At 42.5% G+C, this 27,649-nt stretch overlaps 2 protein-coding genes across 3 annotated transcripts; one reads left to right on the top strand and one right to left on the bottom strand.

The window, feature by feature from the left end:
• Positions 1 to 104: 104 nt before the first annotated feature.
• Positions 105 to 18,239, top strand: wdfy1 (WD repeat and FYVE domain containing 1). Its single transcript, XM_069147471.1, has 12 exons — positions 105 to 330; positions 1,782 to 1,849; positions 1,960 to 2,033; positions 2,235 to 2,289; positions 7,390 to 7,540; positions 7,617 to 7,729; positions 11,365 to 11,491; positions 13,433 to 13,538; positions 13,711 to 13,812; positions 13,900 to 14,030; positions 14,145 to 14,253; positions 14,807 to 18,239. Exons 1-12 carry the CDS (start codon positions 194 to 196, stop codon positions 14,864 to 14,866), a joined length of 1,233 nt encoding a protein of 410 aa, XP_069003572.1. The 5' UTR covers positions 105 to 193; the 3' UTR covers positions 14,867 to 18,239.
• Positions 18,240 to 18,297: 58 nt separating this feature from the next.
• Positions 18,298 to 27,587, bottom strand: dhrs12la (dehydrogenase/reductase 12-like a). Of its 2 annotated transcripts, none has more exons than XM_069147473.1 (10): positions 27,477 to 27,587; positions 25,277 to 25,410; positions 23,656 to 23,738; positions 23,444 to 23,539; positions 23,182 to 23,263; positions 23,035 to 23,096; positions 22,270 to 22,374; positions 22,034 to 22,124; positions 21,695 to 21,832; positions 18,298 to 19,197 (listed from the first exon to the last, which is right to left on the bottom strand). In XM_069147473.1, exons 1-10 carry the CDS (start codon positions 27,530 to 27,532, stop codon positions 19,082 to 19,084), a joined length of 963 nt encoding a protein of 320 aa, XP_069003574.1. In that variant the 5' UTR covers positions 27,533 to 27,587; the 3' UTR covers positions 18,298 to 19,081. The 2 variants fall into 2 exon arrangements, with proteins under 2 accessions (XP_069003574.1, XP_069003573.1); XM_069147472.1 differs by lacking the exon at positions 18,298 to 19,197 and adding an exon at positions 19,241 to 20,700.
• Between the last annotated feature and the right edge of the window lie 62 nt (positions 27,588 to 27,649).

Genomic DNA, 27,649 nt, shown 5'->3' with positions numbered 1-27,649 from the left:
CGTGCACGTGAGGAACCATTTCATCCCCGGTGCGCGCGCTCACGTTCCCTCCGGTTGTTTCCGGTCTGAGTTCGTCGGGCGCGTTCCCGCCGTCGTTACGGTAATCCTGACAGCGGCTCCGGGTGTCAGCTGATCCTCCTTCAGTGAGGAGGAAAACCAGCTGAAGGAAAACAACCGCTGGCTCGTTCAAACCATGGCTGCGGAGATCCATTCGAGGCCCCAGACCGCCAGGCCGGTTCTTCTCAACAAGATCGAGGGACACTCGGACGCTGTCAACGCCGCCGTTTTGATCCCGAAGGAGGACGGAGTGATCACGGTCAGCGAGGACCGGTGAGCACCGAGCCCGGCTAACGGGTAGCAGAGCTAGCGGGCTCCGTCTATTTGCTGGTTATTAACGCTCGTAACACTCGGCGCGCTGCTTGGAGGAGGAGGAGGAGGAGGAGGAGGAGGAAACGGGAGAGAAGGAGCAACCGGGCTCCTTTTTAAGGATGGTGGTTTTAGTTTGGCTGCTCCGAGGGAGATTTAACCTCCACACGAGGAGGGTGTGGAGGCTAGAAATTCACCACGAGTCCGCTCCGTTAAATACCCGAGAACAAACCGCCAGCTGTAACAGCAAAACGGAAACATAACGTTTTTATTTATTTATTTATTTATTTTTTTTTTTTTTTACTCTGTAGCTTGTGAATTGAACGAGTCGTATTTTGATGTGGCGGTATTACAACATGTTGACTGAGCTCGGTGCCGCTCGTAGTAAACATTACCCGAGATATCGACCCGCTGCCTTCAAGTGCTCATCGGATGTTTTTAAAGGTTGGAGTCGTCGCTGATCATCTTAAATCTAAAGCTGTTCACTCAATGTTTAACTGGACGAAAACGATACAAATAAATAAATAAATAAAATAAGTGCACTTTTAAATTGGTAATTCGTCTGGTTTATAGGTTTCTTTATCGCTCGATTGGCACTTTGTGGAAGTGGCTGGCTTCTCTGGTCCGTGAACGTCACACCGTAGGTAGCGTTTCATGGGAAATCTTTTTGTTGTGGCACTCTTCAGCGATTAACAAATCGTAGAAATGCAACCCGGAGGCAGCAGCTGAATAATCTCAGCTGTGTGAAGAAGCCCCTTCAAAGTAAAAGGAACTGAGAAGAAGTGTGATGCAGTTTCTATCACTCGTTTCACCCTGTTGATATAAAAAGGAGAAGTTGTGAGGTAATGGTGCAGCAGGTTTCGAAATTAAACAGACGGTGCTTTTGATATTGTTTATACTGAAACAAAACAAAAAGGATGGAGGAAGCTTATTTTAAATGCACTTGGACTGAAAACATGACGGCACACTTGTTAATTCATTTCTTATGTTAATTTGAAAGGGTGGGGGCCTACATCTTGTACCATGAATCACCATGTAATCTCACAGACGGAAAGAATATTGATGAGATGCGTATCAAAAGTGGTTTGCAGTAAAGGCCAGAAGGACAGTTTGAGAAGTGGTTCGGTGTTGAATCAGCACTTCTGAAATGTGGTTTCATCTGTGATGCTGCTTTATGAACAGAGTCCGGTCTGAAGACGATATAAAGGCTTGTGGTTTCCATCATGAGAAATGGGTTTTAGTCTGAAGTATGAAGGTATTTTTTAACTGGATATTTTCCATTCAGAAGTTCCATAGGAAAAGTGTCATTTGTACACGAGATATATAATGAATAGACTACAGGATGACCCTTGAGTGGCTCTTGCAAGTAACCAGACATTAAAGAGAGCTTTGAATGATGAGTTTTTCTTCCTCAGAACCATCCGGGTGTGGCTGAAGAGAGACAGCGGTCAGTACTGGCCGAGCATCTACCACACAGTCTCCTGTAAGTACGACTGCCTCGCATCTGTGGGGAAATTAAATTCTGAATATGTGTGCACATGCTTGTTTGCAGCCGTGTCCCGGCTCATGACGAACATCCTCTTTCTCCTGTAGCTCCGTGCTCCTGCATGTCGTACCACCACGACAGCAGACGCATCTTCATAGGCCAGGACAATGGAGCTGTTGTGGTGAGTGAAGCCAGCTCAAACAAATGGCTTCATAATTGACACTCTTTTGGTTGTTTAAACACTCTTGCCGGGAAAAACAAACAGACTCCTCTAATCTCCATAGCTGCTTGAAATTTGGATATTTGGCTTCCTCCAAACAGCTGCAGGGGAAGGAGTGTCGTTTGATTTGAAACTATTTTCTTTGTGTGTTTTGCCTCGTAGGAGTTTCTCATCTCTGAAGATTTCAACAAGATGAACCACGTCAAAACGTATCCAGGTGAGGCTGTGACAAGTGAAATACAACAAATCAAGTTCTGTATGATTAGATAAATATTATGATGCGAAGGAAATAAATACAGCAGTCAGTGAAAATGCACTGACTCGGCGGGCTTCAGTCATTGGTGGTACGTCGATCCCAGTTATTGTGTTGAATTAAAAGGCTCAGTGAGGTCTGATCTGTGCATGTGAGTGAACGTGTCTCCTGAGTGTCAGTAGTGTTGGAGATGTGGCCCCTCCCTGCCTCGGAGACTCCTCAAGGACAGGTGTAAATGTTAAACTGTTAAAAGTGATCAGACTGAGCAGCAGACTTTGCATCAACAAAAACAAAAAAATTAAAATGTTCTTTTAACTGTGGCAAGGCAAGTTTATTTGTATAGCACATTTCAACAACAAGGCAATTCAAAGTGTTTCACATAAAACCATTAAAAGCATCAAAACATCAGGCAAAGGAAAAGCAAATTTCAAAACAATTAAGAACATTGATCGAAACATTAAAAACAGTCATTAAAACATTAAACAAGCTAAAAATAGAATAAAAGTTGCAGTGCAGTTTAAGAAATAAAATGAAGTAATAAAATGGAGAAATGCAGGAAATTGATCAACATCCTTGAGTCTGGTTCAATTGAAGGCAGCAAACAGAAAAGTCTTCAATCTTGATATGAAGCAGCTGAGAGTCTCAGCAGACCTGCAGCTTTCTGGGAGTCAATTCTTTGTTGGACAGGAAGCCAGTGTAAAGACTTCAGAACTGGAGTGATGTGGTCCACTTTCTTGGTCTCAGTGAGGACTCGAGCTGCAGCGTTCTGAATCAGCTGCAGCGTTCTGATTGACTTTTTACAGAGACCTGTGAACACACCGTTACAATAGTCGAGTCTCCTGAAGATGAATGCATGGACAAGTTTTTCCAAATCCTGTTGAGACATAAGTCCTCTAATCCTTGATGTATTCTTCAGGTGATAGTAGGCTGATTTTGTAATTGTCTTGATATGGCTGTTCAGATTGAGGTCTGAATCCATAACTACACCTAGATTTCTGGCTTGGTTTGTGGTTTTTAACATCAGTGATTGAAGCTGAGCTCTGACTTTCAATCGTTCTTCCTTGGCCCCAAAAACAATTACTTCTGTTTTATCTTTGTTTAATTGAAGAACATTTTGGCACATCCAGTTGTTGATTTGTTCAATGCATTTACCTAACCCTTGTATGGGATTATAGTCCCCTGGCGATATAGTTATGTAGATTTGTGTGTCGTCTGCATAATTATGACAACACACTTTGTTTCTTTCCATAATCTGAGCCAGTGGAAGCATGTAGATGTTGAACAGAAGAGGCCCCAGAATTGAACCTTGGGGAACACCACACGTCATTTTAGTCTCTGATGTGTAATTATCTACAGACACAAAGTATTCTCGGTCCTTCAAGTAGGATTCAAACCAGTTTAGTGCTGTGCCAGAGAGTCCCACCCAGATTTTTAGTCTGCCTAGTAGTATGTCATGATTGACCGTGTCGAATGCAGCACTGAGATCCAGTAATACTAAGACTGAAGTTCTGCCACTGTCTGTGTTTAAGTGGATGTCATTGAAAACCTTAACAAGAACAGTTTCAGTACTGTGGTGCTGTCGAAAGCCTGACTGGAAGACATCAAAACACTTATTTACGGCCAAGAAGTTATTCTTATTTTTGGAGCTCGGCAGCTACTGACACTGGAGGGTTCATTAGCCTGTCAAGGCTGTGGTTAAAGTGATAAGTGTGGTTAAAGTGATGAGTGATAAAGTCGAGTGTTTTTTTTTTCTAGATGTAGTTGCACCGGTGGTAGTGTTTGGTCTGGTTTTAGGACATACTGATTGGTTTAAATGGCTCCAATAGTTTCCAAATTAAACTAAACTAAACTGGTCTGCTCCCAGTAGGATTTAGGACTGCAATAAATTGGCTAAGGAATGTACTGTCACCCATTCAGTGAACATCACCATGTCACCTTTTGAACCTCAACGGAGGTGATACCAAAAATAGTACCAGGTCCGTCCACAACTTTTGTTTAAAGGAGAAGTAGAGTTGAGCTGAGTCGGTACTGGCAGTAAAAAAGGGGCATGTCCCTCCTCATGAAACATTTGTAAAGCTGAATATTGATATTTTCAGTAGTGTATTGCTTCCATCCATGTTTGCTGGCTGACACTCTTGTTCTTCCTCTCTTTTGTTGTGTGTCTTTGTGCTGAGTGATCAGTTTCAGTGGAATAGTCAGAAACAGGTGGCAGGACTGCATTGCTCCACATAGAAACCTCATCTGGCCTGTGAAAGGAGTCCAGCAGGTTCTGGCCATTTCACACAGTGGAAAATGACTTTGCTGCCTATGAATGTTCAAATGTAAAAAAAAGAAAAGAAAGCCAAAACAGAGCAAAAAGCAGTGACTTTTCTGGCTGTTTTTATTTTTTAAACCCTGCTCGTACAAGAATTAACAACATTTTTAGACTTTAGTGTTTGTTATAATCATCTATTTTTTATTATTTAAGCCTTCATCTGTTTTGAAAATCATAAACAGAGATGTCCAGTATAATTAGAGCTATTTTACACTACAGTAAAAAAAAGAAGAATATATCGACCAATTTATTAAATATTTAATGAATATTTTGATTGGAAAACCAACAATCTTTGGTGAACCAAGTGTTCTGAAGCATTTATATATTCCTGACATTTGTAACAAACATAACAGCTGGAAGATCAGTTGATGATTCAGCCAGTTGTAGTTGTTGTGATTGTGGATAAACTGGAACAGGAACAGCCGATGAGGGCTCTCCGTGTAGACCCATAAAACACTATGAAACTCCAAAGATTATCTTTTAAAGTGGATTTAAATAGAAGATATTTGGGTAAATTCCCTCTTTATGACATTATATTTATTCATATTGTCACGATGCTACAGTCCAAGCAGCACTCATTACATCTTAATTTCCTCTCCCGTCATGTTGGTACCGTTGCTCGGGAACATAACAAAGATCTTGTGACTGTACCAGCAGCGATTTAGCCAACCAAACTGGAAAAGCTTCAGGGACAAATAGCCGGCCTGTTGCTGGAGAGGACAAAACACCACATGTCACCAGTATAATGCTCAATCTGCTTTCTAGCACTTGTGGCAAAATCAAGCAGCTGAGCCCGAACTGCGGAAACACGACTCAGTCAGATCAAGCAGGCGCTTCAAACACATGCGCACTTTAACATGCTCATTTGCCTTTTGGCAGTCAGTGTTACTCAATATCGATTTTATTTTATTTATTTATTTTTTTGCTAGTGGTCCAACGCAGCTTCATATATTCAGCCTGATTTCAAATTGTTACGATGGAGATGATCCCAGAGAAAGCTTTCCTCTCTGGAGGTCGGATGAATTACTTGGCGAAATCTGTGCTGCATTATTATGTGAACATGTTGATGCGGACGAGCAATGTCATTTACAAACACTGAAACTAGACTCATTCTATCAGGCACCAAGGAAAGCAACAGGTTACAGACTTGAGTAAAGCCGATGGATTAAGGGGATAAAAGGGTTCCTGTGGTGCGTGTTTATACTTACAGGAAAACGGAGCAGTGGCACAGACAGAAAATATCAAAGTGTCCGCCTCAGTGTCCTGAGCGATGACCCCTGGTTGAGTCTTGTGGAAGTGAAATGCAAGAGGTAAAAAAAAAAAGAAAAAAAAAGGAAAGAATATTCTCATCGATCGTGTACACTTGAATGAGACACACCTGGCGTTAACATCTGTCCTGGCTGATCCCGTCACAAGTGGTCAACTAAAAGTACTCGTGTGATCTGATCTACTCGGACCACATTCGGAGGCGTCTGGGATGCATATGCCCACATTCTCTCAGCAGCGTGAATGCAAGTGCATCACGGGCCAGATTGAAGGACCACCTGCTCAACTGATGTCCTCTGAATAATAAATAGAAATATTGAATGCTGCTCCCGATGCCACGTTTCTGTGTTCGTCTCTGACTCGGTGCTTCCGCGTGTTGCAGTCACGTTGCAGCAGCTTTGTCAGTTTTGGATGGTTTTTTTTGTTTTTTTGTCCTCAAACAGTTTTTACACCTGAAAATGCCCGCCTGCTCTTCTTTTATTTTTTTGTTCCAAAAAAGAAAATCCTGCGTGATTCAGCCGAGTGCAGCTGAGCTGTACAGAAAGTAGGATAATTTTAGCTGTCTGTTTACCTGGCAGTCATTTTAGCCTATTTTTTAATTCTCACTTTTAAGTAGTTTTGAAGTTTAACAAAATTACATGCTTTTGCTGTGATTAATGACAAATGGACACAAACTGATTTGATATATTTTTTGGGGGGGGACATGTAACAGTTTCAAATCAACGCTGACACATAAATATGTTATATAAGTCATAGCTCAATATGTAATGTGCAAGCAGCCACTCAGAGAATTATCACCCCACTCAGCAGTTCCTCTCAGCTCTATGGAGCCTTTTAGTGTCTTTAAGCTCACGATTTTGGTTTTTGGGCTCGCAACTTTGCTGTGGTTAGTTCCCTCTTATCAACCATGCTTCCATCACCACAGAAAGCTGTTTTTTCTTCTTTTTTTTTTTAATGTAAAAAGATCTAAAAATCCACAGGACACCTCCTTTCCAGCACTGAACAGCCAGCAAAAATTTTTTTTTACAGATTAGATGATGAACATCAGTTATGTAGACCAACTTTCCTCAATGGCTGATGGAGACCAAAGTGGAGGGTAAAGTGTTTACAGTTTGTTACACTGCCCGCTAGTGGCCAAAGAAATCTGCTAATGCCGCTTTAAACGTAAGCATTTAGCCAGAGTTCTAAACAAAGCACTGCCTGAAAGGTGTTCAATCACTGCACTCAGTAAAATGAGATGCTGACTGCAGAAATTGGTCACCTGAAGATGGACCATTAGGACCGATTAGGAGTGCAAATCCTTTGAAGGGATTTTCCTGTCTTAGTCTGGATTACAGCGACACTAAGCAGAGCCTCTGATAAGATCAGCACATGGAAGGAGCAGATTCGTCTTAGATGGTGCTCATCCATGACAGAGTAGATCTTACTTGATGTTCATCCAATATGTGCCTGTTTCACTCTTGGTCTGTGTGTGTTTTCTGCAGCCCACCAGAACCGTGTGTCGGATATGGTGTTCTCCCTGGAGAGCGAGTGGGTGGTGAGCACTGGCCACGACAAGAGCGTGAGCTGGATGTGCACTCAGAGCGGCAGCATGCTGGGGAGACACTACTTCACCGCCTGGGCCTCCTGCCTACAGTATCCTTCATTCAGTAACCGTAGGAAGCAGCAACACGTCGAGCGAGTCCCGTTCAAGCCCTGACTCCCCGCTCAGATACGATCAGGAGACGCAACACGCCTTCATTGGTGACTACTCAGGACAGATCACTCTGCTGAAACTGGAGAAGCAGACATACTCCACCATCACTACCCTGAAGGGGCACGAAGGTAAAAACACACACGCTTGCCTACATACTCTGCACACCTGCATGTAAGGTAACGCAGCTTTCAGCCACATTGTGTAGGTGAGTCTCAGGGAAGCTGCACACACACTTGCACACAAAAGCCGACCGCTGATGGTGAAGATGTGACAGTAAATGATAGATGACCCAGATTCTTCCACATGAATTCATTATGCAGGAAAATGATGAACCAGTTGAATCCAGTATTGAGTCCAATATGATGACAAAATGCTCCTTTTTTTTCACTAAAAGGTTTTAACTGTTTTTCAACAAAAAGAAAAGAAGCATTTTACATATTAAAAAAAAAAAGCCTATATATGTTTTAAGAGGATGATGGAAAGAAAAAGATTGTCTCTTCTTGTTTGCATTGTGGCTCCGGAAAGTCTCCTGTCAAGCAGGCTCCGAAAAATGTCTTTTGTTTCTCTCTTACTTGCAAGTGATTCCTTTTTGTTTTACTTTCCGCATCTAATTGACGACTCCCACTGTGTCCTTATCTTGTGACCTGCAGCCAACTCAGTATTACCATACGAAAGCAGATACAAAGGGAATGGGGGTGACTGTTAATTGTTTGTCACACTGTATAAAGCTGCCCTAGGAGGAGTGACATTGAGCAATGCTGGACACCTCTCTTTGAGGGTGCATGTATTTGCTCCTTCTTGCAAGAATAAATGTCCGATATGTTTGATTTTGAACCAAGCCTCTGAGTAATTTTTCTAAAAGAGGAAAAACAGTAACAGTACGAGTCAGAGTTAAAGGACTTATTGCACAATCATCCGCCATGTTTATAATTTATATCACTGGCAACCTTTTCTCAATTATTGCAAGGAGTGCTGCTATTTATACATGCATTTATTTTTCTACCTTCCAGGGTCTCACTGGTTTCAGTTTATTTTAACAATCAAAATCAACTTGTATCTTATTGACACGTGTCTTAGGAGTTAAAATTGTGAAGTGATCTGTGATTATTTCCTGCTGCTGCATTCAGATGCTCACGTGAAAATCTGACAAGAGCCATTCAGCTGTCACACGACATTGCATTGACAGTGGAGTTAATTTCTTATGGCTGACAGAACAAACCTTTGCATACCAAAAATTATACATTGCCATAGTTTTAATTTTCTCAAGTTATGGTCAAGATGGAAAAGTTTCTGAAACATTTTTCATTTTCACACCAAACCGTTATTTGGGTCTCTGTACTCATGACTGGGTAAAAATACAGTCAAAGAAGAGTTCTGTTCAGAACAATGGTGTTGAGTAGCAACAGTAAACATGAAGAAAATGAGGACATGTTGATTCTGTGCTTAATTTGTTTCTTTTCTCGCTTAAAAATAACAAAAAGAACCAATAAGAGTGTCAATTACTCAATAAGCAATATCAAAAAATGAACAGTAGTAGAATGTATTATAAACAGGCCCACACTGTTTTATTATGTTCATCGTTCAGGTCAGTTTTGGATGATGATGATGATGATGATGATGATGATGATGATGATGGAAAATACCATCTGACTTGCCGCTCTAGAAGTTCCAGTAACTGCTTGTTGTGGTTGAGATCCGGCAGCTGTGCTGTTTTCACGCTCATCAAGCTGCTCAGTGGCCATTGAGAAAATTAATTGTGAAAAACTCTGTCATCGAGATAAAAATCTGTAATCAGAGGATAAATACATGACTCAGATGAGGCGTGTTTCCAGGGGTTGAGTGTCCTTTGAGCTGAGCCAGGAAACTAGATAGCACAATAAAACTGAGCCACATGACAATCTCCTCTGGTGAAAGTAGCCTAATTTTACCACAGCCATATTCCCGACAGGTTAGCCAGATGTTATGGACGTGTTAGGGCGCCTTCCTACTTAACAAACTTTTAGAAAATGTAAAACAATTACAAACCCTCCCACTCTGACTTTAAACTTCGTAGCTCTCTCTTTGATCTGCAGATGTGCTTTGGTGCTCATGATTATACATATCAATTTGACAGATGGTTATACATATTAATGATTGTAGTGCTGAGCTCAAGCTGTGCACAAGCACCAAATATTTAATGGAAATCATGATCAATCAAAATTTGAAAACAGTACAAAAAGGTCAGATTCATGCCAGCGTCACATTTCCTCTAGTTGGTGTTCAACTTCAACATCTTGCAGGAATAAGAAATAAGGTCCATGAACGTATTAAAAGTGTTGTGGTTTGTGTGGCCTTTAATTGGTGCAGTAAAATACTGATAAATGCAATATTTTTTTCTGAAGGGTTCATTACAAGAATAGTCAAGAGCAACATGACTTAGATTTCCCTAAATGTCTGAGAAGAGTTAGATGATGACCTAAATGGTCATTATGAGGCGACAGCTAGCAGCCAGTTCGCTTGGATTAGCATAGTTTAGCACAGGGACTGGAAGGCAGAGGGAAACAGCTGTCTGACGGTAACTCCACTGTTGGCACACTGAAAGCTCCCTCATTGACTTGTTAAATCTCAGTTGTTTAATTCATAGTAAAAGTATGAAGGTGAAGCACACAAGAACAAGTGTGTGTGTGTGTGTGTGTGTGTGTGTGCGTGTGTGCGTGTGTGTGCGTCCCACAGGCTGTTGTTGTTCATCATACAACTGCTGTGAGCCTTCAAAAGCCTTTTTTAGTTCTGTTTTTATTTTTAGTGCTGAAGGTTTCATGCAGGAGTATTGACATGCTTCTTCGCCCCCAGCAAGCAGAGAATAGTGTTTGTTCTTGTAAATATAACTTCTAAGTCAATATAACAGAATGAGGTGGATAGCTCGGTTTTTTTTTTTTTTTTTTTTTTTTTTTTTTGGGGGGGGGGGGGGGGGGGGGGGTTGTTGAATTACACTCTGTTGTTTGCAGGCACCTTACAACACTTGTTAGGAACAATAAACACAACTGCTTTAATTTAGCGAGTAGATTAACTAACAAGAAGCTGTCTAACAATTTTTTTTGTACTCTAGTTTTGAAGGCTCGCTGTTAGCAGCTGTTATTAATAGACATTTTAGAAATACAACTAATTAAAAAAAAAAAAAAAAAAAAAAAAATTTCAATTTCCATTAAATAATAAAGTTTTGACTGGTGCACTTCTAATTACAACATGTCGGTGCATCCCCTTCTTCTTCTGTGGTTTAATGGCACATGAGTGGAGAATTAGCGCCCCCATAGAACATAGTTCATTTCGATCATTGGTACCTGTCATTGACAGTAATTTCTTCATTCATTTCAATAACAGGCTTTGTATATTTGTTGTTCATGTCATATTTGCCCTGTGTAAGTGTTGATGAAGCCTAAAGGGACAACACAAATTATATTCATATATTCTAATGTTCAATCTACATAAGGTGTATCATTTAACTATGATTAAGCTTATATCGTAATAGCGGCATAAAATGAACAGAAAAAGACAATTAAATTGTTAATGACAATTACTTGGATGACAATTACTCATAAGTTAAGATTTCTTGATTATGGCAGCCCTTAGTTGTATTCACCTTCAGCTGTGTTTGATTGGAGCCGCCTGCAGTTCTTCCAGCAGGCACCGGGTGGCGCCATCAGCTCAGGCCATAGCAGGGTCTCTCAGCAGGTTCTCGGCAGCACACGCTATGATGTGACGATAACGGCGTTTCTTGTCTCTCCAGGTAGTATAGCAACCCTGTGGTGGGACCCGGTCCAGAGGCTGCTCTTCTCGGGGGCCGCCGACCACAGCGTCATCATGTGGGACATCGGAGGCCGCAAAGGACGGACGCTGCTGCTGCAGGGACATCAGTGAGTTCTTGAGTGTCGTCTACATAAATGCACGAGTGCCAAATTTGCTTGCAGTCCGATTTGGTCTGTGTTCAGGAAGCTTAAAAGACAGTCAGTGAATGGGAATATAGTTGTGACCCAGATTCTTCTAAAAAGTAATACAAAAAAATAAAAATCCTTATTTTTATCATTTACTTTCGCCACAGTGTCTGTGAACACTATCTTCTATAACTCATCTCCACACACTCTTGTCAAAGGCAGGTCTCAGTGGTGTCAGTAGCAGCTCTCCCCAGACACTGACTGACACCGTTTTTATCTCCTCTCCTCCATCTCCATATATATTGCACCACCTCCCAGGTACAGGAGTTATCAACAAAGCCCATGTGCACTGATGCGTGTCAGTCCAAGCCTCCATAGATCCGGTTGCACCAGAGCAGGATTTACAGACGATTGTTTCTCAAGACACCAATACAAATTAGGGTACTAATGCTCTCTGTAGCTTTGACAGCTCTTCCTTGGTGTTCTTGTTCTTCCCCGTTTCTGTTTCTCTCCATTTTACTTAATGTGTTTAAGTGTAGACTGAATTTTATGTGGTCAGAAATGTACAGGGGAAATGAGCAAAAATGTAAAATGTGCTGATTGCATATATGTGCGTGAGTGGGTGCGAGCCCATTGAAAAACACTGGAAAAGAAATGTCAGCATTGAGTTTAAATTTGAACATAAGTGAGTTTATTTGCATTCTTGTGTTGTCCTACTCGACTTATAGTTGTCTTCATGCATGTGGTGCTTTATGTGGCCACTAGCAGGCCATCAAAACCAGCTGACAGATACAGCTATCACTGTACAGCTTGTAAAGATACTAAATTTTTCTAGACATGAACAGACTCAAAATTAGGATTAATTAGGATTAATTTTGGGGGTGGTTTGTCTCCACCTGGTGAATGTACGCCCAACACATAATCTCCTTTTGGCTCTGTTTTGGTCTCCACCTGCCCTTGAGGGAAGTTTTGGCCTTTTTAGCTGAAGACTGCTTTGTTCGCCAGCTCATTGCTCATTTTGTTGAACTGCTATTCAGTGCTGGGCAGGTAGTGTACTCTGGGGTTTTACCTGTTTCACTGAAAACACCTGCCTGCAGCTGCCGGGCTCCGCCCACCTACGGTATGACTCCGCCCACCTACTGTGTGACTCTGGGCTTCAGTCTTCGCTGTGATGATAATCTGGAAACCCTGTTCACGTTAAGGTTTTGCTCAGCCCACTCTGAAGGGCCAACCAATCAGCGACAACAGCAGCAGCGGTGGTTTAGCAAAAAGAAGCAAAAGAAATTCAAGCCGGAGCAAAAAAAAAAAAATGCTCTACGTATTTGAATTTACTCTACAAAGTCTGCAACGACCATTTGCCAACATGGCGTTGCGCTCCGCTCAGATTGGAGGAAGGACTGTTGTTTTAATCTTGATGTGTTTCGGTGCACAACACACATCATAAGCTGTCGTAAGCTGATTGGTTAAAGGCTGCTACAGTCAGCTCAAAATCAACCCGAGATCTGCGAACGTTAGGATGCAACGGCGAAACAATCCTCAGTGGACGATGTCCGTTGTGAATACAGAAATATTGATTTCAGCAGCTTTAAAATAAAAACAGTTTTATGTCCCAATAACAATCCCTGTTTTGGTTTTCACTAACGCTCAAGAAAAACAAAAATCTGTCTCCTCCTTCCTCCTGTGTGCTTCACAGTCTTCACCAGCCAGTTGCTCTCTCCGTCTGCTGTTTGGTTCTGGACGGGAAGTGAACAGTCTATTAATCAGAGTTGTTTCTTACTGAAAATGGTTGCGCCTGGACTTCTGTAAGAGCTGCTTTGACTAAACCACGTAAAAAGTTTGCCCCTGAAATAAGGAAACATTGCGATGAAGAAGACTAAAAATGACCTTGTTTAGATTGTGATCATGTCTTCTGCATCCTCTCAGTGAGCGCGTCCAGGCGCTGCGTTACCTCCAGTTGACGAGGCAGCTGCTGTCGTGTTCGGCTGACGGAGGCATCGCCGTGTGGAACATGGACACGCAGAGAGAAGAGGTTTGTATCACGAGTACACGGCGACAACGGCTACACAAATGTTTTACAAACCAGTTGTGTTTTTTTTGTCTTAGTTCTTGTTTGAATCGGAAGCTAATGTTTGCAGCCCTTGTTGCCTTGGAGATGTAACTTCGTGTGTGACCGTAGCTTTGGACTGTGCGTGTCTCTGCAGGCGCCTCAGTGGTTAGACAGCGACTCTTGTCAGAAGTGTGAGCAGCCTTTCTTCTGGAACATCAAGCAGATGTGGGACACCAAGACCCTCGGGCTCAGACAGGTACGAGAGTCTGACCTGCATCCTTGGCTGTTGTGAGTCCCTCGTCAGGTGCTCGTGCTGATGTCTGGGTGTGTTTCCTGTGTGCAGCATCACTGCAGGAAGTGCGGAAAGGCTGTGTGCGGCAAATGTAGCTCCAAGCGCTCCACGTTTCCAATCATGGGCTTCGAGTTCCCCGTGCGGGTGTGTGATGCCTGCTTTGACACCATCAAAGAAGAAGAGTGAGTAACTATAAACTTTGTAATATTTGGTGACATCATACGCCTGTTTTCAAAGGACAGAGGGCGGCTCTGATGAAATGCTGTCATTGTGTGTGTGTGTGTGTGTGTGCGCAGTCGAACAGCGCTGGCCACGTTCCACGAGGGGAAACACAACATCGCCCACATGAACATGGACCCGTCCAGAGGCCTGATGGTCACTTGTGGAAGCGACCGCATTGTTAAGGTCAACAACAGTTCTTTGATAGCAGATAATTCATGCGTGTGATCAGGCCGTGTCGAACACAAAGCCTCTGAGGCAAACCAGAGCAAAGCAAAACTAATCAGAGCACTTTGACTTCTGTCAAGCTGGTGTTATCAGTTATCATGTTTCTTGTGAGAAATCAGGGTGTCTGAAAAACCTCCAAACCTTTAACCAAAGCCTTAAAATAGTAACTGTCCTATATTAAAAAACAGCAGGTAGTTACTGTTGTGACACACTCATTTGGTCCATTTGTTTATATTAGCTCAAATCACAACACTCAATATTTCATCTTTCATGCTGTGCAAAATTGGAAATTTTTAAAGAAAATATTCAAGTGTCGATGCTGATCTGCCTCCTTGTAGATCTACTTTTCAATCCCCTCTTTAATTGCCACTATTTTCACATGTTTTCAGTCACTGGTTAAACTAAACTGGTGTAAATTATCATTGAAAATTAAAACTGTTGCTTCCACTATTATCATTTCTTGTAATGCAGAAGCTCTTCTGTCCTTCTTATTGGCTGTTTGTCTCCACAGATCTGGGACATGACACAGGTGGTTGGCTGTAGCTTAGCAACAGGCTTCTCCCCACGCTGATTTGCCCAGCCCACTACAAGGTACCCCCCCCTCTTTTGCCCCCACATACTCTGCCCACTCTTCCGGTGTCATGGAAACCACTCTGTACAGTACATCTCCCCACCACGCCTGGGATCTTCAGCTACAAGCAGGCCCCGCTCTCTCTCTGTGTGTGTGTGTGTGTGTGTGTGTGTGTGTGTGTGTGTGTGTGTGTGTGTGTGTGTGTGTGTGTGTGTGTGTGTGTGTGTGTGTGTGTGTGTGTGTCTGTGTGTGTGTGTCTGTGTGTACACATCTCTTTTGCTTGTCATTACAATTTCCCCTCTAATTTCACTACCTGTCAGTCTCACATCGGAGTGTGTTTGACTGATTTTTGCTCTGACCAGAAACAACCTGAAGCACAATGATGTGTGTGTGTGTGTGTGTATGTGTGTGTGTACATGTGTGCATGTATTGTAATGGTTTCTCCTATGGGAGGAATTGTATTGATATTGGTGTTTACATACAATATATCTGAGGCTTCTTTTGACAAAGGTCATTTTTTTATTGCCCTTGCACTGTAAAGTTCAGTTTCACTATAACGCTGACCTGCCATCCCTGTAAACAACAACAAAAAAACAACAACACCCTCCTCTCCTGCTTCTCAGTGTCGCCCACTAACTCAGTCACTGTACAACAGCCTAATCACGTGTATATACCATGCATCATGTCTATAGTACATATGCTTGAAATGACGGTTCTCTTTCTGATTTCTTTCTCTCTTTCACTAGTTGGCCTTAAATCACTCTCAGGAGGTTTTACATCCGTAGGTTGTCAGTAGGCGGAGCTCCCATGATGTCACTCGTAACCATTAATAATGTGTAATCACCCGGGCGCGGTAAGAGGATCAATAGTTGAAGGGAATCTCTTGAGATCTGAAGCAGCTGTCAGATGTTTGCATGACCCAGCTGCCGCCTCGGTGTCCCAGGTGAGACACGGCAAAGTTAGTTGCCATAGTAACAAGCGCTGACAGTGGCAACATCCTCGTGGAGTTACCGTTCAAGATGCGATTACCGTGTCCATTTCAGCTTTGTGGGTTGAACTTTACGATCGTAGAAACAAGTTTGAAAAACAGCACGGCACCACTTCTTAGATTTGTACGACTCTTTAGAAAACCTCAGCAAATATTGCGTGTTTTTGAGGTGCAAAATTGGATTTCCGGTCCCCAGAGAGGATCCTCGGTCATGGACAGGTTCTCCAAATAAAAAAATAAAAAATGTAGCACTAAACGCTGGATGTTGACGCGTCGCCAGCTGAGTCGGGGGTCCGATCATGGCTGCATGTGTCCCCTCATGAGCCTTAAAGAGAGCAGGTGACACCCACAAAGCCTTTTCAGTGGTTCAGCAGTGCTCATTCACTCACAAGAACACTGGATGTCTCGTTTCTCTTCACCCCGTTTCATATTCGGCCCTCAGTTGTCCCCCTCCCCCACTAACACACATCTTTGCATCACACTCATAACGCTCTCAGCACAGCACTGAATTGCACAATTTGTGGTCTTTGTCTTTTGGATTTAACCAAACTTTTTTTTTTTTTTTTTTTGTAACTTCACACGTGGGAGAGATGATAGCTGGATTCGATGTAGCGTCCTTGTAAATAGTGGCTAATATCCTCTAACGTTAGACTAACGCTTGCCTTATTGTAAGTGGAAAAATGAGCATTATAATGTCTGAATTCATGATCTCAAAATGTAGTCACATTCCAGTTTTTTTTTGGATCATTTAGTGTATATTTATAGTAAAGTATTTATCTATTATCACCGTAAATGGTCGTTTACTTTTCTTCGTGCCCATCCAGTAGTCTTTATTTTCTTGTGATGACAAACTAGAACATGTTAAACACTCTTTTTATGAAGCACATGCAAACTCGATAAGGTTGAGATGAACTGCGGCGTCGCATCACGTCGTACTTACATGCCGACATGAACGGAGATCGATCAGTTTAGTGACAGCAGTGGTCGTCGTAGAATTATTTAGATGTCACACGTCATCATACTTGGGGTCAGACTGAAAACTAAAACTAATTGTATTTGTTAGTAGCCAATAAATGACACTAATGTTTTTAATTGTTTAGATTTGACTGTAAACGTTGTGTCATTTGCCTCTAAAAACAGAGAGGACACAGAAGCTCTGGGATAAAACACGCCTTAAATTTGTATATGAACATAAATGAAATCAATACTGCATTAATTACTTTCATTTTGACACTATTCTGTAGCCAAACAAGCTGAAAACACAGAATTGGCATGTAATCACTTTATAGAGTTGTTATGCTGAAAGTGTTATCAAGAAATCATCTATTTACTCTCCATTATTGAGATGAAGACATGAATTGGTGCAGCTTTAAATACACTACAAAACTAAAAACAATGACAAGTGTGAGATATTAAAGCTGCAGCAGCTAATTAGTATCGTCATGATTTTTTTTTCCTTTTGGTCACCCGAATGAAACGCCAACAACACTCAGATCTTCTTACCTCCACAAGACTGCAGCTCCGTAGCTGCTAAATGCTTGAATATGCTGTCCCTCGCGTTGAGCCCGAAGTGGCCTCTCAAACCAAAACCAAACACTTTAAAACTTAAATGGCTCCTTTCAGTTGAAGACCAGCAGAGTCTTGGGCCTCGTTTACAAAACACAGTCATTTTATCCATCGCTAATGTAATGATATTGATTGGCGCAGCTTTGAAATCTATTTACAGACTGAACTTTCAGAATTAGGCGACTTAAGCAGGCTGAAAACAGTCGACACTGTCAGTCCTCCCCCAAGTATCATCAACATGTCACCAAGCGTCATCAGGGATCTACAGGGTTTACGGCCATGCTACTGTACAATCAGGAGTCACAACTCTCCTTTCCTATTTCCGTGAAGTGCACATGGAAGCGTCCTCCACTCATTACTTCTTATCGTGCGTTAGCGACAGGCAGATGGACGAGATGTTAGAGGAATGATAGACGGCAGGAACAGCTAACCAGATAGATGTTCAGATTGTCTCCCAGTCCTGGGAAGTAAATAGTTTATTTCCTTTTTGAATTATCAGACGGAATAATTACTTAATTTTGTTTTTGTCATCTTTAGTTCAACAAACACTCGAATGGATGTTGATGAGAGGCCACAAACATTTCCCGCAACACCACGGCCCGTAATCTCAAACTGTAAATCGATTTGTGACTGTTTTCTCTTCAAACTGCTTGTAAAAGGACTCTTGCTTTTTCCAACAGGATGGAGATCATCTCCAAATATCTGTATTTTTAAATCCTTTTGTTGACCATACAGTACTGACTTCCGTCTCCCTGTGCCCTCAGACCAGAGCCCAGAGAGAAAAAAAATGATGCTTAATAAAGATATTTGATATGTTTACTTGACTGTTTGTTTGTGTTTCCAGGAGAACGGTAGCTGCACAACAAGACCCAACACGATCAGTAATTTTCTTTATTCAAGCATTTGCAAGATCAACTCGAGCCGGAGTCGGTCAGTAAAAGGCCTTTTACAAAGGTGCTGGGCAGATGTCAGATCGACTTTATGGCACATGTCAAGTGATGCTGCTGTGTTGTGTATTTAAGGCACACGGCTCAGAGAGAAAACTACATCTGCAGTCTGAGTTCAACCTGCACGCAACAGGAAGTGGACTACAATACAGCAAATACATGTTACTCAGATATTAAATGCTCAGTGTGAGTCATCAAAACACTAGCGTGATGTTGAACCCAGAGCTGGTGTGTGAATGAATCGTGTCTGTGTGAGACTTTTGGTCACATCAGATTCCCATCTGATTGACAGCTTTGCTAAAGTCACGGTAACAGATGTGTGCGTGTGTGTGTGTGTGTGTGTGTGTGTGTGTGTGTGTGGCTTCTCTCTACCAGGCAGCATCACTATCAAACACTCTTTTCACAAAAATGTTTAGTCCTCATAAGGTTGTTATATAGAAAGTTACAAAGCATGATAAATGTTGGTAATCCCTCGGTTACAGGTGAGTTGCATCTGGCATTGTAAGGCTGCTCAGCACTCCCAGTGAGTCTTCATGTTTGTCCCACTCCACAGACAGTGTTAACCTCTGAGAGTGCTTTGGATAAAACAGACCCAGATGCACTGGCCCCGCCCTCTCCCCGGGGGACGGGGACAGGGACGGGGGGTGAAATGCTGAGGCCAGCCTCGGTCAGCGTGAGCTGGTGGCGTTAGTGTTGCTGGTGTCGCCCGCTGGCTCAGTGGGGCTGGAACATCTTGGCCAAGTCCTCCAGCAGTGAAATTAACTTCTGCTCCTCCAGAGGGGAGCTGTGGGTCCAGGCCAGCGGCAGGTGGGTGGACACCATCTTCCGATCTGCGCGCACGCGCACACACACACACACACACACACACACACACACACATGCATGAAGATATGCACTCGGTAAGAAGTATGTGTTCACTGCTGTGTGCTCTCTGACTGCTCGTCTGGCTCTGTAGAAGGAACACGGCTGTGTGCAGTACGAGAGGCCCAGCTTGGATGTTGCTCTTGTTGGAAAGGCAGTAAACGCTCATGTTCAAACAGCAGCCTGCGGCACTGGATTCATTTCCAACACTCATCCCTTACCGTCATAAACCCTCCTGACACGCGACCCAAACATCTCGGCGAGTTAAGACATCACAGAGTGCTTTTAACACTTGTTTTACCACATCAAAGTGAAACAGCGGGGGGCCAGAATGAATTATTACTACGGTGTAACAGATTTACTGCCCAACTTTTAATCACATATATTAATCTGATCTGGAAATAGATGAAAGGACTGACCATTGGAAAAACAACAACAAGCTCAAATTGACTTTTACCCACGATGAGACAATGCGCTCCCTGGTTACTATAGCAACAGTAGTGACAGTTCTTCCTACAGGTCTGATGTGGCGATGACCGAGAGGACTGGACGAACTCTCGCGGCTCAACGCGCCGTCACAACAAGCCCACTAGTGGGAAGTGAAGTGATGCGTGCAGACCCAGTAGAACCACAACAACCAGACCCTTCGACCACGAGCCGCGACGTGAACAGACGCTCTGCTGCGTTTTCTGCTCAATACTTCCTGCAGGTTCCACAGCACAGGATTCAATCCACAGCCTCTCTGGAGAGAAGGAAGATGTTTCAGTGGTGCCCCAAGACCTCACCTGCCGGCCTGGAAACATGAAGTCAGCATGGAAGTGCCAAACACTGCAGGTTCTTCAATGGCCACATGAGACTCCAAAAAAATAAACATGTTCATCACCTGCAGCTAAAAAACCAACCAGTTCTGGTCTCTGTAACTGATGTTTATCACAACTGTGCTGGAGGTGAGTTTCTATGTAATCCACCTGTTTAAACTGTATTAAGGCTTAAATCTACACATAATTAGAGGCGGGGCTGTTTTAAGTGTTGTTGACAGCTGAGGAGCTGCCTGCAGGTTTCAGCCTGCACTCTCTATCACATGCTATTTTTTTCTTTTTACTTTTAGTACATACTGCAGCTACCCTTCGTAGCATGGAGTATGTATACAATAGGGACATACTACTACGTCATTAAAATGTACCTTGAACTTTGACCCTCTTGGTTTTATCCATCGTGATCTGTAGCGTGACGTTTGAAGTAAAAAGAAAAATAATGACATTTGGAACAAGTATACTTCCTTTTAATGCCTCTTCTTCTTCTTCTTCTTCTTCTTGAATTCTTCTTGAATTCTTCTTCTTCTCCTCCTCTTTCTTCTTCTTCTTCCTCCTCCTCCTTTTGTAGGCAGAGCATTAGCGCCACCAACTGTCCCGGTGTCTCAGTCGAGGAGGATTGTGGGTCGGAGCAGCCAAAGTAGCATGCCGGCCTGCAGACTGCAAAATACGACCGGATGTAGTAGGACATCCTGGTACTTTTGGTATTCTAGGTTTAAGGTACTATGTATTGGGACATACTAAATCTTTTCCTGGCATACTAAACAGGATGGTAGTATGGATGTTGGAACACGGGGACTCCCCATAGTGCTGCTTTCAGCACCTCTTTGCCCATTTTTGGATCAGCTGGGAGGAATCAGGCTGGCAAAAGTTGGATTCACCCAGAAAACTGCTTTTCAGGAAACCTATTGGAGGTTTTTGAATATTTAATCGGTGGTGGTGCCACACTAGCAGGAAATGTTTCATTGCTGACAGTTGCTGTGATTTTGGCGTCTCCAGCAGTCGGGTCTCGCTGGTGTCGACATGAAGTAAAACAATGGAAACAAAAGACAGACACCTTCGCTGGTGTTCTAACATGACACCTCAGATATGTACGAGAATTTGAAGGTTATCCTGCGGAAAAAAAAACCCCGATCAGACACAACGGCCTCAGTTAGAAGTGATGTCACTTCCTGCTGATGTTAGATGAATATAAGCAGCAGACACTGGACTGAACTGCCCCACATTCAATCACATGAAAACCTGAATGCAGTATGTTTGTGTCTCCTGTTCGGCTGCAACCTCCAAAGCCACTGAGGACAGTGCGTGTGTGCGTGCGTGCGTGCGTGCGTGCGTGTGTGTGTGTGCGTGTGTGTGTGTGCGTGCGCGCTCATAGAGGCACTGTACTCTCTGGCAGTATCTGGCACCAAAAGCAGCCCACTCCAGCTGCAATGGACACAGGCCAACCACACACACACACACACACACACACATACACACACACACACACACACCATGCCCTCCAACTGACAAACACATAATTCAACCACCACTTTCCTCTCTTCTCTCTGTCTAACAGTTTTATTCATCTCAGGGAATTGACATTTTGTCTTTTAATCCACAGATCTCTGTTTGATCAGCGGCTACAGGAGCATGTTTTGTTTTAGCTACATACCCTGATAGAAGCGTCCGCTGGGGTTCGTGGTGGCAGCCTCAGAGACGGACAGCCACACCACTGTGTCGGCCCCCTGCTCCGGGGTCCGCAAGCTGTCCTTCATGGAGCGATGGAAGTCTGGCATGGCATTGGCCACCGCTGGGACAGACAGACACACACACACACACACACACACACACACACACACACACACACACAAAGTCTGATCTTCTGAATTGTCTGCATGCTTTTCAAAGTTGGTTTTCCTTCTGCCTGTGTGTGTGTGTGTGTGTGTGTGTGTGTGTGTGTGTGTGTGTGTGTGTGTGTGTGTGAGAGAGAGTGTGAGTGGGCGGGCGGTACCTGGAGTGTCCACCCAGCCAGGGTGCATGACAGAGAAGTGGATGTTAGTGTGAGCCTTTGCCAGCTGCTCTGTCATCACCACCTGCTGCCTCTGGAATACACACACACACACACACACACACACACACACACACACACACACACACACACACACACACAGAAATGAAGTGCATGTTGTATGGTCAGGATATGATCTTCAACACTAACTGTATGTATTGAAGCTGATGAGGTCTTACTTTGTGCTGGGCGTACACCATGGTGCCGTCGTAGCGGCCTCTCTCCGACTGCAAGTTTCCTGTCCGGAGCTTCTGCACCAACATCCCGCCTGACGACACGGAGATCTGACCGTGGAAGAAGGAAGAGAGAGGAGAGCCTCGTGATGTACGATCCCATTTCAGATGCTGTGTGTGTGTACGGAGCTACAAGTATTTCCACTCTTGATTAATCTGTTGATTTTTTTTTCACAATTAATCGATTCGTCATTCGATCAAAGAAATGCTAGAAAGGTTGAAAAATGCTCATCCACACGGTATGTCCTAAAGCCGGGGGTAACTTCTTCAAATGTCACAGCCAGTGATGTTCAGTTTATTAAACCAGAAAACACTCACAGTTAAGAAAATGAAACGAGGCTTTCTTTAAACTAAGTCACTCGACAATATCGATTATCGAAGTAGTTGATTCGTTTTCAGTTGATCAACACCAACTAATTGACTCATGTTTGCAGCTTTATTATTATTCTTAATTTTTATTGTTCTATGACTTTGTTTAAAGACATGTTTTGGTGGCTTCTTTCTCCACTTTTTTTTTTTTTTTTTTACAGAAAACCAGTAATTAGATTGATCATAAATTCCCCCATCTGCCTGAAATATAACATTTCAGGCAGATGGTTCAAACCCATTAACTGGACACTATAACAGCAGATTATGTGGACCAATGCCTCACAGTCCACCGTCTCTTTTTAGAAGACGATATAGGAGCGCAGAACTAACTCTCACACTCACCACTCTGGGATCTGCGCTCTTCTCCAGTAGGGGAATGAGACTCTTGGTGAGAATGTAAACTCCTAAAGAAGAAGAAAGATTAACAGACATGTGTCGTGACTCCTTCCCTCTTTCTTCACACTTCTCCCCCCCTGAATGTTGACTCACCCAGGACGTTGGTAGCGAAGCTCTTCTCCAGCCCTTCGGCGTTCACGTCCCTCTGACTCATGATGGATCCTGCGTTATTAATCTGCACAGATTTCAAATACGTTAGATTATTATTCACTGCAGTTAAAAGTAAGACCTGACGGATCTGGCATGATGATGCAGGACAGATTTTCTTACTCTTATTCAATCAAAACACATCAGAGAGGACAAATGAAGCAGGTGCCAGAGCGTAGCAGTAACATCATGGTAGCGTATCACCCACCAGTACGTTGAGGGCTTTGTACTTCCTCTTGAAGGACTCGGCAAACTCCCACACCTTCTTGGTCTCGGACAGGTCCAGGATGTGGACGTAGACCTCCTGTAAAGACACCAGCCACGCAGAATAATGACAAATTTCACATCTGAGAGAACCAGTGAGTTTGTAGGTCGACTGCGTTGTTCTTTTAGTTGGGTGAAAAGTGATTCACACTGTACTTTATTCCCCGTCTCCTTGACGATGTCGGCCCTCGCCTCCTCGGCCTTGTCCTTGCTCCTGCACACCATGTGGATCGTTGCACCTGTGACAGGGATCACGTCATTGTAGCGGCGGAGGTAAATACAATCTGAACACAACATCAACAGACGAGAGGAGTTTAGGATTTATCTAATCAGAAAGGACTGGACTGATGGTACCCAAATGGTTTCTAAAATTCAGCTACAATGATTCAACTATAAAATCCTTGGTTTGAAAGTATGATTTATAATTTGAATACACCGTGAGACGAAACTAATTGGCATATGCTAATCATCTGTCTTTCATCCTTTTAATTTAGACTCAGAGAACGAGAGACAAAAAGTCTGTCACAGTATTTTTATTAATTAATGGTGTTGTGACTCAATCTGGGCCATTCAGCATGTGTCGATGTGTGTTACGTGATCTTGGGTAAGAGGACAAAAGTCAGAGGCCTTGAAACAAAGCTGTAAAGATTTCTATTTCATCATAGTGAGGAAAATGTTAAGACTTTGACCGATGAGAGGTATTTTTCATGAACTTTGAGTTGGTTTGTTGAAACCTCTCCATATTATGCTGATCTACATGAGATTAATATCTTTTTGGACAACAGCAGCAGGTGTTTTGTGTTTCACTTTGAGTGTTAATGACGTATTCCTGCCTTAACAGCATCTATCTAATCTGTCTACTTTAAGAAAAATATATTTTTAGTATTATATATATATGAGGCCAACTGTCACCTGTACACATACAGCACCAGTTGTAGTACAACATAGATTATAGTGTATATGAGTATAACTGTTGCTATATGTACATTTTGGGGTTTATGTGAGAACACATATACAAGTAAGTGTTTGTGTTACATGTTTATGTACACTTATTAGCCATACAATTAAAACCACTGACAGGTGAAGCATGAAGTTTAACATAACAGCTCAGCGATAATATAATATAATATAATATAATATAATATAATATAATGTAATATAATATAATTTAATATAATATATAATTTAATTTAACATGATATAATATTATAATATAATATAATACATTATATAATATAATATTACAATATAATATTATAATTTATAATACATAAATATAAATATAATAACACTAGGCGGTGTTCCTAGTATTTCAGTCTACCCAATTAATTTCAATGGGAGGGACAAAATATTAGGAACACCTCTCAGTGTAACCCCAGACTGAACATTGTTATGACTGGTCAGTGTACATGTGTATATATATGTGTACATGTGTATATGTATATGAGTGTGCTGTTTGTTGCTAATATGAAGATGGTTAATGTGTAATTAGTAAACATGCCAGATCAATTTGCCTGTATGTCTGAATATGTATGTATTTGTACAAGTGCAAATATACAGTATGTTCTATAAATGGTTTCTATCTTTCCCTTTTTTGTTTTAATATTTTTTTTTGTCTGCATCTTGACATAAATAACAGACATTTGCTTTACTACAACTACTTCTATCACCGTTTGTATTTATACTAGACTTTGAGGACATCGATCTCAACCTGTGTTGTTTTGTCGTCCTCATATCCGAGTTGATTTGCTGACAAACGGGATCGTAGGAGTGGTACCTTTCTTAGCGACGGCCATGGCGGTGGCTTTCCCGATGCCACTGTTGGCGCCTGTTATCATGAAGGAGCGTCCAGCCATCGACACCTCCAGGTCCTTCTCCACAAACTGCTTGGCGGCCGACAGGTAGGCAGTCCTGCAAGACATCAGCATCTACTGCATTATATCCATAACAGCAGCCTCTCTGCTGCTTCTGTGCATCTATTGTCTCTGCCTCAGTACACAGTAGTGTGTGTGTGTGTGTGTGTGTGTGTGTGTGTGTGTGAGTGAGAGAGGGTCAGTGTTCGAGGTCAGCCTGCTTACTGTACGTCTTCTCACAGCTTTACTGTACAGACACAATGAAGGAGAGAGTGTGCCTGGCATCGCCTCTATTGAGGAGGGCTTTGGGGTGAGACTACCGGCGGTGACAACACCATCGGTTTATGTGTGTGTGTGTGTGTGTGTGTGTGTGTGTGTGTGTGTGTGTGTGTGTGTGCGTGAGAGACCTCAATTCCCCCCTTTGTTTTAGATGCCATTGTTGAAGGCGGCTGAGGGGGGGAGGGAGGGGTAAAGGGAACAGGCGGGCGGGGTGCGACTGAGGTTAAATGCCCGCTCTGTTCGATGGTGTCATGCAGAGAGCCATTAGTGCAGGGTCAGAGCGGGTTGCTGGGCAGCTCTCTGGGAGAAAAGATAACACAGAACAAAGGGGATGAAGGGAAACAATCACAAAAGCACCTCTTCAGACAACTTGGCGTGTTGTATACTGATGAGGAAAGGCGCCTTTTGGGCTGCAATAGATCAGATGGGACGGATAGAGCAGTCAGAGCCCCGTTATTGTCGTACGTACCTCCTGCTGAGTCACTCTGAACTGTGCTTTGATTCATAAATCCGTGATATTCAAGAGGTAAACTGACACGTCCCATCGGTGATGTTCATGAACCAGCAGGGGACACGAACATCTGCAGCTGCACTTTCACATGCATCAAAATACGTCTGATCCCTTTCAAAGATTCAGTCCTTACGTGACCTTCGACCTAACCTAACCTCACACAGTGATGTTACATATAGAGTCACTATTTGGTTTGCTCATAATATTACATGATTATTTATGTTGCTGTTACAATCTGACAATTATTCTTTTGAACTAATCTATTGATGAATTGGTCTTTTAAATGTCAGAAAATTGTGAGTAATCCATATCAGTTTCCCACAAACCCGCCACATCTTCGCATGTCTTGTTTTGTCTGAACAACAGTCCAAAAATTCAAAATATTCACTTTATACTGAAATAAACCAGAAACCGGCAGTAAATCTTCAGACTTTACAAGTTGGAATCACAACATTTTTGGCACTTCTTCTTGAAAAACATAATAAATGTCAAGAGTTGCAGATTTATTTTCATGGATTGACTAGTGGATGAATTGACCACTCATCTCAGCTCTGCTTAAAATGCAGTCAACTTGAATCAAGAAGATTTACTGTATTTTCATTTTTTTTGAAAGTCTCTCACTGAAAAGGCATTTCAACAGTTTAGTTGGGGTTCCTTATTTCCTTTTTATTTTATTTTTGATAATCATATTATTTAATCCGTAATGGAGCAGTCCAAATCCCTAATACGGCTTCCAATTGATCAATCTGTGACATAAAAAAAAGAAAATAATCAAATGGCAGCAAAGATATAATTTTCAAGAGAAGCTAGTTTTAATTAATATATTTTAAAATAAAGGTTTTTGGTCTTTGTTGGTAACCTTTTCAAATGTGTTAGATGTTAAGATATGAATGTTGGGTAATATAATATTAGAATAGTTTCTTGACATTATGTTTACTCCTATAATAATCAGAAATACAATTAAATATATTTTAATATAATATAATTATGGGGCAAAGAACAGAAAATGACCTTCAGTGTAATATTGGACGATAACATTTGTAGTAACCCCCCCCCCCAAAAAAAAAGGGAGTTATTAGTCGAAGTGAGTTTGTTGAATTATACCGTGGTTATGATGAGTTTACCATCACCTGAGTTATTACTGTGTGCTGATCTAAAATAATGATCTAATGAAGTAACACACAAACACACACTCCAGTGAGGCTGCACACAGCAGCAGGTCACAGGCTCCCTCCAGCTTTACAAGCACACACACACACACACACACACACACACACACACACACACACACACACACACACACACACACACACACAGCAGGACAGATGTCTTACCTTGTGAACTCGGTGACTCCCTTCACGAACCAGGCGGAGTTGCGGTACAGAGACATGGTGCTGCTCTGGAAGCCTCTCGCTGTGCAGGACTCACTCCTCCGCTTTTACTCCGGACCAGAACCACGTGGAGCTGCGCTGAATTAACATCAGGGCAGGAGGGGGAGGGGGGGAAG

This window comes from Embiotoca jacksoni, unplaced genomic scaffold (assembly GCF_022577435.1).
Source record: "Embiotoca jacksoni isolate LCO1_2020_lvr unplaced genomic scaffold, fEmbJac1.0.p SCAF_14, whole genome shotgun sequence".
Classification (NCBI taxonomy): Eukaryota; Metazoa; Chordata; class Actinopteri; family Embiotocidae; genus Embiotoca; species Embiotoca jacksoni.
This window is presented reverse-complemented; position numbering and strand designations above follow the sequence as displayed.